Source organism: Hemibagrus wyckioides, linkage group LG28, assembly GCF_019097595.1.
Source record: "Hemibagrus wyckioides isolate EC202008001 linkage group LG28, SWU_Hwy_1.0, whole genome shotgun sequence".
NCBI classification, from domain to species: Eukaryota; Metazoa; Chordata; class Actinopteri; order Siluriformes; family Bagridae; genus Hemibagrus; species Hemibagrus wyckioides.
In genome coordinates, this window is record NC_080737.1 from 5420776 (window position 1) to 5440194 (window position 19419).

Sequence of the window (19419 nt, forward strand, 5' to 3'; positions counted from 1 at the left end):
TCAGTACTGTAAACAGATTGGCTGGAAACTGACAGTGGCTTTGTACTTGAACAAGCTGCAGATGGCTGAGAAATTAGCATTTAAATCATAGGGCTGAATATAGGAGGGATCACCTTCTGGACCTTTTCCTGGTACAAAGCACAGAAAATATGCTTCTGTTCGTTTCTGTTGTTCCACCTGGGGAGAAACAGAAAGACCACTTAAAACAATTAGTTGATAGGATCATTTAAACTGTGGGTTCAACCAGGAATCTATCAGTAAATTTCAGGCTCTATCCTGTGCTGTATTTATGCGCCACTCTTTGTCCTGTATGTTATGGGAGAAACAAAACAGGTTAGGGCTAACTGTTGTGCTCTCACAATGAACAAGGGATGTAGTGATGAAATGGGATGGAGTTGATTTAACTAAGAACACTGATTATTATTCACAGATAAAGGGATTTTGTGGGTGTGTTCCACAGTTAGCTACCATGAATTGAATACTTTTCTATCTGTATCACACATTTATGGTCATACTCATCTTTACTGTCCTATTAGAAAATATTATCTTGCAGTACCTTGGCCAAGACATGTGGTCTTAGATAAATGATTAGTTTAAAATTCAAATGTTATGATGCATGTTCTTTATAGAATGTTGTGCAGCAAGTAGCTTAGCTATGGAAATTAATTAGCTTAGAACCTGTTAAACTACATTGTTTATTTTTCCTAGTAAACACCATATAGGCTGGTGTGTCAAGTCATCAGTTTGATTAATTAACTCCAGGCACTGAAAGCTAAGAGTAAACCCCAATGCTTAGGAGTCAATTCCACACAATGAAAATGCTGAGTGTTTAGCGTCATTGTGATTCAGTTAGGGAGGCAAGAGATATTTATTTCTTAATTCTTCAGTAGCCTTAATTAATCAACATGCTTATTTGAAATATTTGTGATTTAAAAAAATTAAACAATAATTGATTGCTAAAAAAAATCAATAGGTAACAACTGCTAATGAAATTATCAGAATAATCGCAGCCTTAGTTCTGGCTGTATTTCATGTCTTGCTCAGTTTAATGAACCACTAACCAACCAATCATTCAGTCATAAACTTACATTTTCCTGAGAACCCATAGTATGAGGGAGATGGTGCCGACCAAAACAGTGACACTGGCTATAATGGCAATCAGTAGCACAGGGCTCCAGCATGTTGTGGATCGAATTATTTTTGGTTCAGTCTCTGTGGAAAAAGGAAGTGGATTTAGGTTTCATGTGTGGGTCACGGACACCAGCATGTGGAAAGCATTTTATTGTAATGTACCTGGAAAGCATCTTGGTTGACTCCAGTCACTCCAGAAACCATCATCAGCACAGTAAATGTTCACTTTAGATCTGACCTGGAAGCAGTTTCTCTTGGTTTCACGACTCTGATGCAACATAAATGCTGTCTCCTCAATGACAATGATCTATGGAAAGGGGGGTGGGGGATTGGGAATCAATGCCAAATGATGACAGACTTCCTTGCTATGTGTCTATTCACATAATTATATAAATATAAATCTGCTATATCATAAACAATCTTGATTATCAATAAGTAAGGAAGTATGTGTCTAAGCAGTGGAAAAGCCTTTTCATAAATATACATAACATCAATACTAACAACATCTCTATGAATGCACACAACTATGACGTTTATATCAGATATTCTAGAGTTTTAATGGTGTGTACTAAAAGGAGTGGTGTGGGGAGAAAAAAATTTTCTGTATGATGAATTGCAATGCTTTCTTCAAAGAAACTACATTAATGTAAGAAACTTAAGAATTGACTATTAAAAACAATTATTTAAGCTTCTTTCTTTTTTAATTAAGACGATTACAGAAGCTGTGTCACTATATAGATGCTGATCTGAGCAATTTTTGAAAGACTTGTTCACATTTAAAAATATGAAAAAGGGAGAAATCTAATCAGAGCAGGCACAAATACGAGTCAAGCCATTTGTAAACAATCTGGGTTGATGGTAACAAAAAGCATGACAAACATTTGCAAATTTGCAAGACCTTTAATGCAAAGAGAGTTTCATAATGCATCTAATGTGAGAAAGCACATCCAGCATTTTCACCCTGATCTAATATTAGCAGAAAACGCTGTTGTGACTAACCAGATAATCCTTGTTTAAATCACTTGATCATTTGGATTAATGAGGAGAAAAGAATCCAAGAGTAGAACAGTAAATCAATGCATGAATTACACTGAGAATCATTTTTATAATCAAATTCATTCAAATATTGAAGCAAGCCATGATTCTGACCCCTAGTAATGCGTGTGAAATGGTTTGTGCTCACCTGTTGCCTGCTGCCATTGTGGTTCACTGTGGTTATTTCAAGCTCATACTCCAGACATTGCTCTGGAATGGGACCTGATGGTGGGTCCCACTTAACATGCACCAGGGTGTCATTATGAGTCATATGCAAATTAGACACTGCCCCAGGTTTGACTGGTGGGACAGAGAAAACCGGATGTTTAGGAATCTTTTAGAAATGTACCAAGCCATCCAAGTTGTCTAGTCTAGATAAAGACCCCTTTTAAGTTAAATAATACATTGCAACATGTATTATGGTATTGAGCTGTAATTACCATGGTTTTGGATTGACAGGGAGAAGAAGGCCGGCTGTAAATCTCCAACCTCAGAAGAGCCATTCACACAAATGTTAAACTCTGAAAAATCCAAAAGAGATGTTCGAGGGAATCTACATCCTTTACGGTGCCCAAGAGATGGGACGTACTCTGGACATTCCTTTGTTTCCTGCATTTCCCTGTGCCTGGACAAAAATGACAGGTACGACACACATTACAACACATTTTTAATTCAACCAATGACCACACTGACTGTGGTGCTATTAAAAAAAATTGCATGCATTTTATGTGACTATTTCTTTATTTAGGATGTCGGTCTGTTTGTATCAGGCCTGTCACAGATGCCTTGGGTTAAATTAAGGATGATGTATTTACCAGTAATAGAGGTAATATTTTGAGTTGGCAGTCTCAGCACTTCCAGGCTCCCATTTGCACTCCATGTACTCTTTGTTAAAATAAACGCAGTTGAAATCCCTTATTCTTGAGCCAGCTAAACCTGAGACAAATTAATTTCAGTATTAAAACCATGCGCTCATCTGCACAGAATAATAACGTCATTCTGTACCTTTCAGTTTAAACTATTTGGCCTTTGCTGAATGCACTTGGCATAGCGTGCACTGTGTAGTGCCGTTATGAAAGGAATGATTGTTTTTCTGCTCACCCTCAAGAGTGCACAAGAGAAGATCCTCAGTGCCTTCTTTGTGATAAAGAAAGTTAACTTATTTCCCCTCTTATTCTGGGTTGATCATCTAGATTCCTCTGATGTATGCTGCATGACTGGTCTTTCAGGTATTTTAAATGAAGTGTTGAATAATAATATATTGAAGTGCTTCAGACTTTATAAGTAAAGAATGACTTTTAGTAAACTTCACTAATCTCAAAGAAAAGATTTAAAGTAGCCTCATGATTCACTTCTCCTCAAATAACCTTACAGCATAAACATTTTATATGCCAAAACCTGACTAAACATTATGACCTTTACACTAACTAATACAACTGTGGGAATATTTGAAAAAATGCATCACTTTCTTGCCAAACTGGATTCAATCCAAAGGAGGACAATTGGTCACTGTGGCTTCATTTTCAACTGAACAAGGACCACACTTGATTAATTTAATGAAGGGGTTAGAATCTAAAGACAATTTGATCATATGTAGTTTCCATATAACAGTAAAGGTTTACAAAGCTCCTTTATATTACAAAAGCACAGGTTCTAACAATGTGCCATTTTTGGTTTGCACTCAAACCTCCTTGTTTGGTGGGCATAATTGAAGGGGGGTGCCACAAAGCTTCATATCCACATAGTTTTCCTTCTTTTTCTTTTGCTGCACTTAGGCTGCTTATAATGCTTATAAGGCAAACTGCACCTAGAGTTTCCTTTCAAATTGTAGGGCTTACAAATCTTAAAATGTGTTTAATGATAAGAGGTTATTTCAGGCAGTTCCTTAGTACTTAGGAAATAACCGTTATGTTACAACCTAATGTAATGGTCTGATTCATCTCCCTCAAAGGAACCTCAACCATAAATATTTTCATCTTCACATACAAGAATGAAGAAAGGATGACTTTTACTCTTAAAAATAACACTGTGGGAACAAATTTCTCATCTGAATGGTTCAGGAATTTCCAAAATCATGTAAAACATGACTGTTTTACTAGGCATTACTGTATATTTTACTAAAAGGAGGTGGTGACTCAACTATTAAGACTGGGTTTCCGAACAGAAAGCCAAGGATTTAAGCCCCAGCGCTGCCAAACTTCCTCTGTTGGGCCTTTAAACAAGGCCTTTGGATTATCAATCAGTTTATCAATCATCTTGGTGCATGTCACTCCAGCATACCTTTGGGTTCAAATGTGTGCACAAGTTCGACTTCTTTTCCAAGAATGTTTGTCCCATTGGTGCACAAACCCTTAAGCAGGGTGAGCATTCTCACCCGGATGGGTTTCTCCAGGTTAAACTGGGCTGCATAGAATAGCTTGTTCGTCTGCACACCCTGGCACACATGAGACATGAGACATACACACAAACAAAAATCAGGTTATAATTAAAAGATACAAAGATTAATATCTTGCAAATAGAGCAAATATATATATATATATATATATATATATATATAGTATATATATATATAGATAGATAGATAGATAGATAGATAGATTTTTTTTTTTTTTAAATAAAAACACTTTATGTGGATGGGGATTTTTTTTAACAAAGGTGCACAAACTGTGGGTCTAAAAATTTATATGTATGTATGTGGGCTTAGGCCCACACCACATTGATTGATATATTGACATATTGCAAACCATATACTGTAGAATTATATAGCCATGAGGGACATATTGTAAACTTTCAGTTTTTTATTTATAAAAAAAAAAAAACATAGTATATTTAGCTGGTTTTTTTTTCTTTTTCTTTTTTTTGCATGCTGAAGTAATGGATTTTGTCTGCCTGAAGGTTTCTATGGAACAGAATCTTAATGGATTCTAGGTAACTCAGAAACTATGAATAGGGCCAAAAATAAACAGTGCAGATGATGTGAACAATTTGCTCAGAGTCAGCAGGACAAATATGTCAAGAAATGCTTTACTGGTCAATCTTCGCACATAAACTAAGGAACATATTGTGTATGTTTGACATGACACTAGATAAATGACATACAAAATTACACAGCTTTCAAATATGCTATCCAGGCCACTGAAACAAAAACATAATATGTTCCCAGCTGAGATAACGCCCTAATGTCATTCTGTAACTACTATGCCATGAAACAAGCTTTTTCAGTTTGAATGAAAATTTAACCCCAAAAACTTGAGCATCGAAGTGTGGCACACACACTCAATTAAGTTGTATGTTTTTCCACAAGATAGTATATGCTTACTGCCTTGTGAGTCAGTATCATAAGTGCTGTCATACCTTGCAGATGCATGAAATATTTGGAAACTTTTTCTAAGGTCTTGCATGTGAAACTTGATTTGTGCTGCAGTTTAGCTAGTGTAGCTGAGTTAAGTTTATTTTTAGCTCCCTAATATATAATAGTGTACAGTAAAGTAATGCATTAGTTTGCAGGATATTATCTAGCTACAAAAAAAGCTAGGACAGAGTCCTTATATTGTATTCTCCAGCAATTTTTCTTGGTGATACAGTATCTCTATATCATAGAGTATACATTTACTGTCTCCTGATCACATTTCTGCATAAATGTGAAAGTTACAGCATGTGAACACATAAGTTGACATAACAATACTCAACTGAAACTAGGGGCTACAATTGGAAACTATTGTGTATGTTTTCTTTAGCCACACCTTTGGACTGCCATAGATAAGCAAGCAAAAATAAAACATTTTTTTTTTAAACTTGTAAAGCAATGTCAAGGTCATGTTTCACTCTTTGGCAGTTTCTAAAATATCATAGTTTGTAAATGACAAAGGAGGAATTAAAAAAGAAATACTGTAACTTGAAAGGTGTGGTAAATGATTGAATGGAAAATAGGCATGACTTTGATTGGAACAACAGATGACAACAGACAACAATGATCTTATCACATAAGTTCAAGAGAAATGCCTCGAGTCAAAGCTTCCAAGGTGTATGATATTCAAGGAAGTGAACTTTTCTAGAGCAGCTACAGGGTAGTCAAAAAAAAAAAACGATAAAGATTGTATAGTTCTTATTTATGTATTTATTTATCTATCATAAATTTAATATTTTCTTGTAACTTATATAGTCACATAATTTTATTTCTTCATGCTTACATTCAGACTCAGCATTAATAAAGAAAATTATTATAGGTTATGTGCCCTTATTGAGATATGAAAATGCACAGAAAATGTGTGTGTTAGTGTTTTGAAGCATACCTTCCATCTCTCTGTATATGTGTCATAAAAGCGGAGCTGGTAGCGAATGTTACAGTTTGAGAGGTTATTCAAGCTGCTTGGTTGACTCCACTCAATGTTCAAGTAACCCAGATGACCTGGATCGATGATCTTTATGTTTTCTGGAGGATCCACTGAAGAAAAGAAAAAGTGTTGTATGCAGTGAGAAACACTGATTGTTACTTGATCATCATTAAGTCCTCCGTGAAACATTTACGAGATTTATAAGTCAAAATTGAGACAGATGACATTGACCAATCACACAGCTTACCTGACATGCCTGCTACAGTGACTGAGTGTGACATGTGATTAGTCAACAAAGCAAAGATGACTGAATACATCCAGGGCATTGTGTGGCACAAAATCATCCTTCAGTAATGTATTTGCGTTCTTCCTGGGATGAACAGAAGAGGCAGTTAAATTGTGATGTAAAAGATACGTTTTTGATAGTGACACATTCAGATTTTACAGTTGGGTGACCCTCTATTCATTTTTAACATCATTCTAGTTATAATCCACCCACACTTTCCAGGTCTGTCCTTAACAATAATGATGTGATATATTGTATTGTAATTTAATTTGCTAAGTTTATTGAAGTCTTCCAGGAGACTTAGAGAGTATTTTAATACAATATTTGAAATACTTCAATCACACTGAGTGAGCAGAAACTGACACTAGAATGTTATTCAGCCAAGATATTTATACAAACTATGCAATCTATGCAGCTAAAGGAACTTTTACTACAGCGATGTAGTAGTTTGTATGCCCCCAGCTAGCTTATCTTCACAGTAGACATAGTATTTTAAGCATATGGGCCAGGGTTAAATTTTTCTTATAAACAGCTAAATCAAGAAAATCATGTCAAATCAAACAAAGGTGAATGTAAATCAAACAAAGCATAGTGGTCATGATTGTTTTAACAGTGATTAGAAACACACCTACACACGTCATAAGCTTAAGAGAGTTACCGCCAACTATTCACCCACACCCGTGCATCAGAGCCAATGACCTCAGAAAAAATTCAGAACATTCAAAAGAGCATATAAACTAATGCTGTCAAGACATGCCATCAAAACTGTTTTTCAGTCTAATAAGACCTATTTAAGGATTATAGTTCTTCTATCATTTCAACAGGTTACACCCAGCACACTTGAACACATGTAGTGTCTAAGACTAGAAGATAAGTTTGAAAAAGAGAACAAGAGAGTAGATCAGTTCTTTTTACAACAAAGAAAAAAAAAATCTAAAGTAGAAACCAGTTACATAAAGGCAGGTGTACAAAAATCACAAGCAAAATAACTCACTTAATGTTCTTGAATGGCAAGACGGAGCACTTCTGTGTAGGGATGCTCTTGGTGTGCGTTTACACACTCTCCTCTGGAAACAGTCTGAATGTACACCGCTTCCAGAGATCGCCTTTTTGTTCAAAGCAGAATACAGCTCCCCCTACAGGTCTATGGGAGCAAAAATGCCTTACCAATTTTTTGACATAAATCAGGCAGTTGTATGAACTGTTTGAGGAAAATGACACACTGCAAAATTAGCTTTTGTAGCCTTTTTGTGTGTGACTGTGTGTTTGAATTTTCTCTACATAGGAGTTTCACTCTATCATATTATAAATTGTGTAATTACATTTCCAAGTATTTTCTTGCCTTTTTTTTTTATGGTCAAGCTGCTAGAATCAGTGTTTCTGAAATTTTAGGTGATAGAGACATGGATCGTAAATAACCTTTCTTGTGGTTTTATATCTACATCTTACATTCACCATGTAGATGAAAGCTGACAATTTTCTAATCTTTTGTATCTGTTTGGCACACCACAGCTAATCAGACTGACTTATCTAGAAGTTTGAAAACCGAAAGCAATACAGTGTCTGGGCATGAATTTCCGGCTCATTTATGCCATTTCATTTTTGAGCTTGGGTTATATCTATTCATGACCTTGCTGTGTCTGTGTGGGTTTCCTCTGGGCAGCTGGCAAATATGTTGCCTCTGAGCTTTAAATTAGTGTGAAAATATGTGTGTTCATGGTGCCCTGGTGAACACCCATCCAGGGTATATTCATATATATTAAAGCATTTACTGAAGATGACTGATTGACTTAGTAGATGTTCTGTGTTTATTATTAAATGTTCCTCGAGCAAACCTGAAAAAAATTGTATATGTTTAGAGCAGTAGCTCTCATCATCATTAAGCTTACATATTTGTAAAACAGGCAACCCAGAGCCATTCAGTGCCCAGTTAACAAGTTAGCTGTGAAGGGTCTTAAATGGGTTTTATTCCAAAGAATTGTCTAGCATCGCCCATTCAACCAGACCATGTCACAAACTTGTATGTGGACTGTTGTAAAGAGTCTTGTTATTTTGCAAATTCCTGCATGTTTGCATTATTGCATAATTCCATGATATGTGAGTCAGGTTTGAGATATTCTTACTAATAACACTCATGGTGGAACTCACAAAACCATGTCACAATCATAATAAAAAAGAAAAAGAAAAAAAAAAGAGGAACAGACGATGGGACAAAACTGTAAAACTAAGCAAGCTGAGTCAGCAAGCAAGCTGAGTCAACCAAACTCACTGTAACTCATCAGCTTTCTTCCACAAAATGCAGACTAAAGACTCATCTTACTTAAAAATGAATCTTGAAATAAAGGCGCACTCTCTAACCAAGAACATTTAAATTTTAACCTTGAGTTTCACATGAGTGCTTTTATGAGCACCACCAGCCACTTGTCACTTTTACATATAGTTAATGCGTACATTTCTATCAGGGAACAATCATGAACATATGGTTTCATAAGAAGTCTCTGAAACCTGTGATGTGGGTGTCATGCACATAACCTGTGCTTGGGAACCAAATTAAATGTTTGGATTTACATAATGTCAAAGGTAATTCCTTATGGGATGGATCATGAGGCTACAGTAAAGTGCTGACATTGTTGGGAGCACTTTGGAGCACTAACATGCATCTTGGTTATGTTCTTTGTTCCTTTGATTTCCTTCCTTCCTTCCAGAATGTTATGTATTTCCCTTTTTCCAGGGAACTGGTTCATACAGTTTCTCTGGAAATGCAGAGGTCAGTCTAATACTTGTCATTAACAAGAGGCAGCAAAAAAGAGTAATCTAGACTTCATTCTCCAGACTTGCAATGATCCATTGCACTTGCAAATTATGCCATCCAACTTGAAACCATCAAAAACAACAAAAGTTCTCTTCTATTCATCATATTCTCTTGCAGAAACAGCAAGAAAACCGAAAATATCAGAAGTAAACATCCATCACATATTCTAAAACAACAATAAATTAACACGTACATAAGTGGAAAAGGTCTTTGTATTTGAACTTTTTTCTTCTTGTGACCTTTGAAGCCATTCATTTATTTCCTTGTTTCCTTAAGAAATGTTCTAATACTTTTATACAGAGTTTTATACAGGAATGGAAAGTTGATCACAGAGGATCCAAGCATGCAAACAAAGTCATGTTTCATACAAAACATCTATCTACACACACATCTTTGTAGAAATCATACTGTCCTGACAAAAATGTGTGCACATTGACCCCCACTTTTTACAGAATATTACAGAGTTGCAAGGAAATTAAAAAGCCAGTATGCACTGCACATGCTTGATCTCCAAACCATTTCTCTATTATCTTAATATGATGTGAGCCATGACTCACATGCTAAAACAGTAGATCAGCTACTGTGCAATACACTATTTTCTAAGAAAAGGAGTTAACAGAACAGCACTTGACTGAGGTTAAAAACAGACAAATGTTGATTTAAGGAATAGTGAAAGTGTATAGGGAATGTTAGTGAAGTGAAGAAGAAAAAATGGCAGTCTATAGCTTGGCCTTTTGGGGCAAAAGATATTCTTACTGGCACAAATCTGCATTATTGCAATTGCATAATGCACCAACATCATAATCACAATTCAGTGTTGCAATACACAGGTTATGTACAAATTAATATGTTCTTTACAGTGTAACAAAGCAATGCTGTTATACAGATGGAAAAGAGAAAAGCAAGACTTTAGGTGTCCTCCCGAAATTATTTGAAACAAGGAGTTATAAGTGGAAAACGACTTGCCAGTCATAATAAAATGATCTCACGTATGCTTTTCTGGGAGGATTATGGGGTCATCTGTACTTTTGGAACATCAGTCAACTGGTACTCCTTAACATATATTTCCCCTTCGAAGTTAAACATTGTTTTGGTAAGTGGAAAACAAGGAAAAAAGGGATGGAAAAACAGATGACACATTCCTGATATTTCAAAGAGACATATGTGTACTCAATCAGCATGAGGGAATTTTGGCTAGGAGACAGTCAAAGAAAGATATTTGAGCACATAGCCTGTTAAGGACTGGGATAGTGAATATCATATATATATGATATACATAGATATATGAATCATTACTGTAAATAGCTCAAGAGACAAATATAACTTGAACTGAACATGTAAAGAAAAAAAAAAAACGCCCGTAAGGTGTTATGCATGCCATGGCTTGTATGAAGGATGACGTACTAAATGTATAGAACCAATAAACCATAACCCCCACCGTACATTTATGTGTTCACTGGACATTGGCCAATAATGTGTTTTGCATGCTATGGTTCACATAAACAATATATAAAATCTGTGTAAAGACCTTTCTGCTCAATACATGAGCAATTTAATACATTTAAGTGTTATGACTGAACATGGGCCAATGGGTGTTCTGCATGTTATGGCTTGCACAAAAAGTAAAAAAAAACAAATGCATAGAACCAGTGTCTAGACCTCACAGCTGAATATATACGTAAGCGATTGAACAGGGTGACACCATAAGCATAAGGTAACTTCATATAAAAACTGATAGCTCGAGATTCCGCACCAAAAGGTCTGTATTAGTACAGGCATTTGTGTTGATTGTAGGCCTAGGAAAACAATAATTGCAAATCCTGGAGTACAACTGAACCAATGTTTTTATAGTATTAAATTAAAGGTATAATCAGATATCATGATTTAAGTGTTAGGCTGTCTACAGTTGTATGGTCACTGTATGTTGTTTTTTTGCATGCTGGTCCTGTATTAAGATGAAACATACTGGGTTTTTTTTTTTTCTAGGGGTGGGCTAGATTTAAGGGCAAGCAGAGTAAAATTATTCTCCAGTACATAAGACTATTTCATGATCAACTGACTGGAATCATGCCTTGTCAGTATGCAAGTATGTAATTAAGACCAATCCCACCTCACATCTCACCTGAGTATTATAATGAAATAAAAACCAGATTTAAAAAAAAAAAAAAAATGCATGTAGAAAAAAAAAGCAATAAATATACAATAAATACATAAATAATTTCTTGGACAACTCTCTTTACAATTAGTAGTTAGGGATTGATGCCAGTCACATCACTGGTCTAAAACTCCTTCATGTTTACAGCACAGGACAGAAGCTTAAAGATAAAAAAACAAAACAAAAAATAAATAAATAAAAAGAAAAAAAAAGTGTTCATAAAGATTGGTGAATTTAAAGTGATAAGGTTATGTAAAACTAGAACAGCTTAGAAAGGTACGACCCTATCGTGACTGGATTCAAATGTCTTTCCTTAAACTAGTATAGCTCACAAGCATATAAGGTGCAATAAATTGTGCTATGTTTGATTTACTTTAATGCCTTGTTGCAGTTCCTACTGTAAGAATTGTGATGTTGAGGGTTCCGATGCATTATGCATAACACCTACAAATCATAAAAATGAAAACTAGACTTAAAAAAAAAAAAAAAAAAAACTATGATGCAGGGTATCCATGTATTTAACCTAAGTCAATGAAAGCATAATAGTTTGCATGATCCTTTTAAGCAATTCATATAATGTATCCAATTAAAACAAAACAAAAAAAAAAATAGAAATTCAGTTTATCCTTTTTTGAGTGTATGTTGCTCCATAAACAGTTTCTTCAGTACATTCCACACTGTCTGTTCAGTTGCACTGTGCATTCAGTGAAATACACTAATCATTGACTGTCTCTTCTCTTGTCCACAGCTTAAAATCTGTGTTCTACTTAAATGTGTACAAGGAATACTTCCAAACACACAAAGTACTTCTCCAATTTAGTGGCTTCAAGCAGGAGGAGAGCATTCTGTTCTATGTGATAATGTCTGCCCATTGCTCCATATCAGCCAGTCAGCTATCCAAAAATTCTTCCTGGTCTTATTTCTGTGGGCTCCCTGGTCTAGCAGAGAATGAAATGAACGAGGACCAAATAGAGGAAGAGAGATAGTGAGAGGTAGAAGGGAGAAGTAAAGCTTCCATTCACCTTTATGAGAGTGGCTAAATAAGTTTGTCGTTTGTTGTGGTAGCATAGCACCCTATGGTTAAATGAAACATGAAAGAGAGTGATGATAACATTTTTCTAATAATGATATAGCCACTTTTCCCATAGGTAAATCTAAAACTCACTACCACTCTCTACTGTTAAAATAGTAGGCTGCTGGTTTTACACAGTGTTTGACAAGTGGTACTGGCGAATAAGCATTTAAGCAGCCAAAAATGAATGCTGATTTGTGTAACATCTTCTGAAATGTTTTATGGAACCAGAGACAGAAAAAAAATGCACTATCCTATATGAGGTAGTCGTCTACCTCATTGGATAATATTATCTGGCTACTTTCATTTCTTCTCCATTTCTCTCGTTCAGCCTCTGACCAGTCTCTCAGTAGCTTGTGTGGCATTAAACTAAGGTTAGAAGGTTCTAGAACATAATTTTGTGGCCTCTAGCAGGGATTGTTAAGTCTGCTCCGAGAAAGCTTTCCTGTGGTTGAAAATTCAGAGGCTAAAGGAGTGTACATAGCAGACTGCTCAGATGAACATAAGGCAGGATGGACAATGCTAGAGAATGCCTGTTTATCCTTTTTTGGGGGGGTGGGGGTGGGGGGGTACATGGTTTGCTACATGGTGGATGTCTGAGTCGGCTTGGATGATGACAAATCCAGCAAGGCTTGAACAGTAACACCGACTTTCACCAAACCTCGTTCCTCCAGAATGTGATGAGGCAAACACAACTTGTCCTGCAGAAGAAAACACATCAATAGAGTTGAAGCTCCTGCAATCATCTGTATCATTTATTTAAACATTCATACCACATCCAAAAAAGTAACTAATATGAACTAATCCTTATGTTGTTCAGCTGTAACTGGAGAGTGTTAATGGTGGATTTTTTATTTATTTATTTCATTTTTCTAAGTGAATTCTTTTCCGCCTGAATAAAAAATGCTTCACAACAGTTGACCCGATACGGACCATTTTTGAGGAGTTAGGTGTGCCTGTGTCAAAGTCAATTAAGAGGTGACTTCACCTAAGGAAATACAGAAGGTTGTCCACTGGGTGTAAATTATTGATGTAAACTTCAAAAGCAGGAAGACCAGATTAGAGTATGCCAAAAAACAACAACAACAACAACATCCTGTGGACAGACAGGATAAATATCCACATTTACCAGACTGATGGGAAGGGAAGAATTTAAAGAGTAAAGGAACTGCTCATGTTCCAAAGAATACCACCTCATTTTATGGCATGGACATATATGGCTGCCAGTGGTTTCTTTGTGCCTATTGATGCTGTGACTGCTGACAAAATCAAGTGAATGCCTGTACCCATGGATTTCCAGCAGACCATTGCCCAGAGCATGCATTCTGGTGCCTTGTACCCTTGTCCAAGTGATGTAACAGAAAACACAATGGACCGGATAAACATTTTAGAATGCTCCAGAGAACAATTCCAACGCTTGCTGCCGATTGTAGTTTCTTTTTGCTAGTAGACAGGTTAGCAGGGACACACTGAATGGTCTGTAGCCACACAGGCCACTATGAAGTAGGGTGTGACTCATTGTATGTTGTTGCACATTCCTCTCATAACCGTCATTAAACAATGAATTCTGTGAATTTTATGCCACAGTAACTCTGATTATATGATCTGAAATGACAACAATGTCATTCTCTGACGCTTTATCTGAGAGCTGTCATGATGTTGGCTCATTATTGGATATTCACAGAGCATGCTTTGTTAAAGTAGTTTTCAGGAGGTGTTAAGGAATTGGTATGCCGTACAGAGAAAACATCCTCTAGCAAAACATGAGTGATTGGTTTTTATTTGGTCTGAGACACTAGACTGATTCATGGAAAAAAAAAAGCAAGCCCCACCTTCAAGCATGCCTCATTTTTGTTGTGAAGTTTTTCACCACCCATGATCAGTTAATTCCTACAAATTTCTACGAACTGAAAAAGTACCATTATTTGTTACTTTTTTCCAACATTCTCATTATGTAATCAGCATATATGTTTGTGAGTAGCACAGAAAACACCCAAGGAAGCACACAAGTACTGAAATATAGAAGGCTGACAAATCTGTTTGATTATTGCTTGTTGCTGTTGAAAGAATTGCAGCTCCTGTGCACTCCAACAGGAAATAAATAATCATGTGTCATTTTGTTTAATACTGAAGTAACTACCAGAGGTGTGGGTGATTTTAGGAATATTAATTTCAACCACAGTGAATGAGCATGTGAATGTGAATATGAATATTTTCCTGTGATTGACTACCTCCAGGGTGTATTCAGAGCTCACACCCAGTGTTGGGATAGGCTCTAGACCCACCCTGATTATGATAAAACACTTACCGAAAATGAGTGCAAGTAAAAGAAGACTAAATTTTAACACCTACCTGTGGTACACCAAGCTTCTTGCATGCATCCAGAAAATTCTCAACATTTCGCCGACACTTTGCCATACTCAGCTTTGGCTGCGGAGGGAAACCCATGTTCATGTGTTATTATGTTTGAAGCCAGTAATTTTATATTTGTTTTGCTGCAGTAACATGCTACAGAAATGACTAAACACTATAAGATTTAGTAGAATCCAAATTTAAGTGAAAGAAAAACATATGAACTGTGAACTGCAGCAAAGTAATAGGCAATGTTTCTGGAAATACATGATGTTTTAGACATCAAACTGATTCTTTAAGTCTTGATTTTTAGTGGCATTCTACAAAGCTTTTTTTATGTAAATTTTTTTATTTCTCTGAAATTGTATCATGCTTGTGTGTGTTTTTAATTCATGATCTACAACGTTCCTTTCTTCTCAGGTATGAAAATACTGGCATTGTTCCATGTTTTTATTTGTACTGGGGATGTGTTTAAATCACTGTAGCTGAGAGTACGGAATGAAATCTTTGTAGTATTTGGGAATTATTTTATTCTTAGAATGGATGAGAGTCTAGAGGTTTATAATGAATTGTCGTTTTCGAAGAAGTATCTGCTTTTATCACTGACATGTTCATAAAAGGTATTCTTAAGCCACTTGTTTTTCATCACTGCATGATAAAATAGTTTACAGCTCTCAATCCATTATCATGTGAAAATATCTGATGTAAAAGTAGAGTGATGTCATGATTGTTCGTTTGTTTTTTTGTTTTTGTTTTTGTTTTTTTTTTATAAATGCTTAACAGTTCTAAGTATTTGAGGAAATAAATTATGTGCCAAATAGAGTTATGGCATTCATGCTTGCTAGCATTGTCATGTCATGCTCTGTATTAGTCATCCATCAATCTTTGTTCATCACCACAATTGTTTATTGTGTCTCCTGGAAAAGATGCAATCGTCTATATGTTGTGGAAACCAAGATAAAATTTGAAAAATTTGATCATCATCATTAGAATGAAAGACACTTATAATACGAATGGGCACAGCACCGCAGTGCCAGTTGCTGCTATGGCAATAATAAGATGACACTCTACAAGGAGAATGACGTCATCAACATTCTCCAAATTTAGGGCTGCCAATGTTCCATTATTAACATAAACTGTTTTCACCTCCTACAGCTTCGAGCTATCTTTTTGCCTGGACAGCAATTGAAACTTTTTGTTTGATGCTGCATTTTTTATTGCCTAGATACATTTTTATATAGACATTGTTCAATTAAAATGGGGTCGGACTTACTACTGCTGGTGAGGGAACATGAATGCTGGCCACAGACCGAGGTCGAATGTGATTGGCCAGATGGCACAACACAACACCATCCATTAAAGCAGCACCCACATCATCAGGCAGCAAAACCTTCAGTCTTGACTCCAGGTTCTGCAAATCCATAAGTGGGAACACATCCACACCAACATAATTAGCATAATTCCATGATTCCATTAATCTAAACCATGATTAATTCACACAGCATTATGTCAGCATTGTATTAATTACCTCAACTGACAAACATGAACTTTAATACACTGCGCATATGTGTCAGCTTTATATAATCTTAATTTTCTAGGAGTACCAACAAATCTGTACAGACTGTTTTACAATATCTTTGTAGAATGAGCAATAATCTCTTTTCAACTTTCATTGCTTTGCTCCATGGCATGCAGTTATACATGAAACTACTGCTTTTTATTTCAGCATTTTCAGGCGAAAGTAAGCATTGCTTCAATGAGCTACAAGTATACAAAAAAAATTGTCTGTGTCTGTAAAATTTTTGACTTGTATTTGGAGTAGCAGGGTTCATACAGGGTACATCACTTAGTTAAAATCAATTACTTTCAAGGACTTCTAATCATCAAAAGTAGATTTTTAAGACAAAACAGGAGACTTGAGTGTTTCAGGATAGCTTTGTATACAATATAAATCCTCCCATACCACCATGCAACACATCCATTTTTGTCAAGTCCTTTAATAGCTTCTGGAGAACCGGCTGTTTGTAAAAGTGGGGAATTGTGCATTCCAAGCCAAGTCATGGTACATTAAGTGTGGATGTTTAAATACCTACCCCAGAAACATCTGGTCAGTTGCCAAGTGGCCCAGACCCACCACCATGAAAGGTTTACTACGTTTCCTATGATTCTGTTAACCGCTGATGAGCTCCACTCAGCTGACCACCACTGAACTCCTGCAGCCAACGACCAGCTACATCATAAAGTTTTGCTGTCTTCTAAGGATGTTCCTTTGAGGACTCCTGTTTTCCATATTTTCCCTTTCTCTATGTTTCCTGTTTGTGTCTCTTTGTTTTTTTTTATTATGTGTGCATGTGTGTGTCTGCGTCTGGCTCAAAAACTCATGTCTGCTAGGTCATATAATTTATGAGTTGCGGATTAAAATTTCTTTGACTTAAAAGCAGTTATAAGGTTATAATAGATTGTGTTGTCATTAAGTACTTGTTGCACACAGGTTATGTAAAATTCCATTTCAACCATTCCTATGTATAGTCCTGATATTTGTGTTTCATACGTGACATGCAAAGAAAAAACTGCCTTTATTGCTCAGCAATTAGACAGATTTAAAGGCAAAATATGAAGCTGAATAATCTGAATGAACCTAGCTGTGCTTCTTAGGAAAAACAAAATAAACAATGATTGAAGGAGACTGAATATAGCATGGCCTAACACACAGACATGGTATAGGGTGCAAAGCTTATACACATACCTCAGTAACCTCTCAAGTGATGGACATTATAGAGACTTGTTCACAAGCATGTCACCAAAACAATCAGTTTTATTGTACAGACATGCTTTCAGCATGCCTGCCTTCTATTTATTGCATTTCCAGAGTATTACTCAAAGAGCTTTGTTACAGAGCCAGTGACGTTTTGCCCTGAGTCACTTTTCAGCTGCTCTGCCAGATCCTCTATTCATTTAAGGACCTTGACTGAGAAATGCTGAAAATATACACTGCTGAAAAAGATTAATGGAACACTTAATTGTCACAGTATAACTCTAAGTCAATGAAAACTTATGAATATCAATCTGTCTAAGGAAGGAAGCATAAGTGAGTTTAACATGCTTTCGGCAAATGAATGTAACAACAGGTGCACTGGAGAGGTAACAGCAAGACAACCATAGCCCCATAATGGGAATGGTTTTGCAGGTGGTGGTCACAGACAGTTGCTCACTCCTTAATCATGCTGACTGATTTGTTAGGAACCTTGCCACTACTTGTAGCATGATCCCAGTCAGGTAGTCCAGCTTCACATTAAATTAAATAACGTAATTTTTCAAAGTGCGACACTCAATATAGACTGCATATCTATAAATAAATATACTCTGTAGTGTGTAGTATGACGAGCCCTCGTGTGACTGTTTATATACTCTAAGAAACATCTCTTCTTCAGCACCGGTTTCTCAGCACATTCGTGCATGTGGCTATTCTAATTATTCTAGCGCCCCCTGCAGTCATGGAAGCTCCAAATCACATAGCAATAGTAATGTACTGGAAACTACTCACTTCCTGCCATAATCCCAATGAGGACAGGCAACAGTCAGAAAAAAAACAAACAAATAAATCTAAGAGACATGAAAGTGATCATGATATTCATAGAAAAAAACTACTGTGCAGATTAAGTCACTAGAATCTAAATTTGTTACTGGTTCTATTGCATGCATTTAAGAAGCTGGTATTGCTTAATGTTACAATTGCCTAGTAACAAAAGGTTTGATATATAACGATACATTAGACTGTTTGCTGCTTACTAACATCTGGCTTGACCGGACAGGCAACAAAGAAAAGACAGGGTAGGGTGAAATAACATTCTGTATGTTGATAACTGCTATCCAAAATTTCCACTGACTATTGGAGTCATGTGGACTATTGGAGACAAATGGAGTCAAGAGAAAATGTTTAAGCCTTGTGAATGCTGCCGATATATTTGCAACACGATACTCTATTTTTGCAGTCAGCATCATCAACTAGTTTTTAAGTTTTAAGTTTTTAAATGACCTAAAGTACCTTATAGAATGAATGATTTAAATGAATATGAATGTGATTGAAAAAAAAAAATTGTAAATGATTTAGCTGTATTTTCATTATGATTATCTCACACCAGTCCTACATATCCCAAATTAATGGCAAGACAAATAAAACCCAATTTCTAACATAAAAACTTTTTTCCTCTTATTCCAATATTAAAAACTCAGTAAATCCCA

General features: G+C 36.0%; 2 protein-coding genes across 6 annotated transcripts in view; both read right to left on the bottom strand.

Moving 5' to 3' along the window:
* Nucleotides 1–6754, bottom strand: il13ra2 (interleukin 13 receptor, alpha 2). Its single transcript, XM_058383807.1, has 7 exons — nucleotides 6748–6754; nucleotides 6459–6610; nucleotides 4447–4600; nucleotides 2982–3102; nucleotides 2607–2791; nucleotides 2315–2466; nucleotides 1–177 (listed from the first exon to the last, which is right to left on the bottom strand). Exons 1-7 carry the CDS (start codon nucleotides 6752–6754, stop codon nucleotides 1–3), a joined length of 948 nt encoding a protein of 315 aa, XP_058239790.1.
* lrch2 (leucine-rich repeats and calponin homology (CH) domain containing 2) overlaps nucleotides 6474–19419 on the bottom strand; it is a 55957-nt gene continuing 43011 nt past the window's right edge. For 4 of the 5 annotated variants that reach the window (XM_058383045.1, XM_058383043.1, XM_058383047.1 and 1 more), the window contains 5 exons: nucleotides 16451–16588; nucleotides 15178–15255; nucleotides 7781–13526; nucleotides 6748–6870; nucleotides 6474–6610 (listed from right to left, as the gene is read on the bottom strand). In XM_058383045.1, the coding sequence (XP_058239028.1) occupies nucleotides 13407–13526; nucleotides 15178–15255; nucleotides 16451–16588 (336 nt within the window). In that variant the 3' untranslated portion in view covers nucleotides 6474–6610; nucleotides 6748–6870; nucleotides 7781–13406. The remainder of the gene's footprint in view (nucleotides 6611–6747; nucleotides 6871–7780; nucleotides 13527–15177; nucleotides 15256–16450; nucleotides 16589–19419) is intronic. The other variant, XM_058383044.1, reaches the window with a different exon arrangement.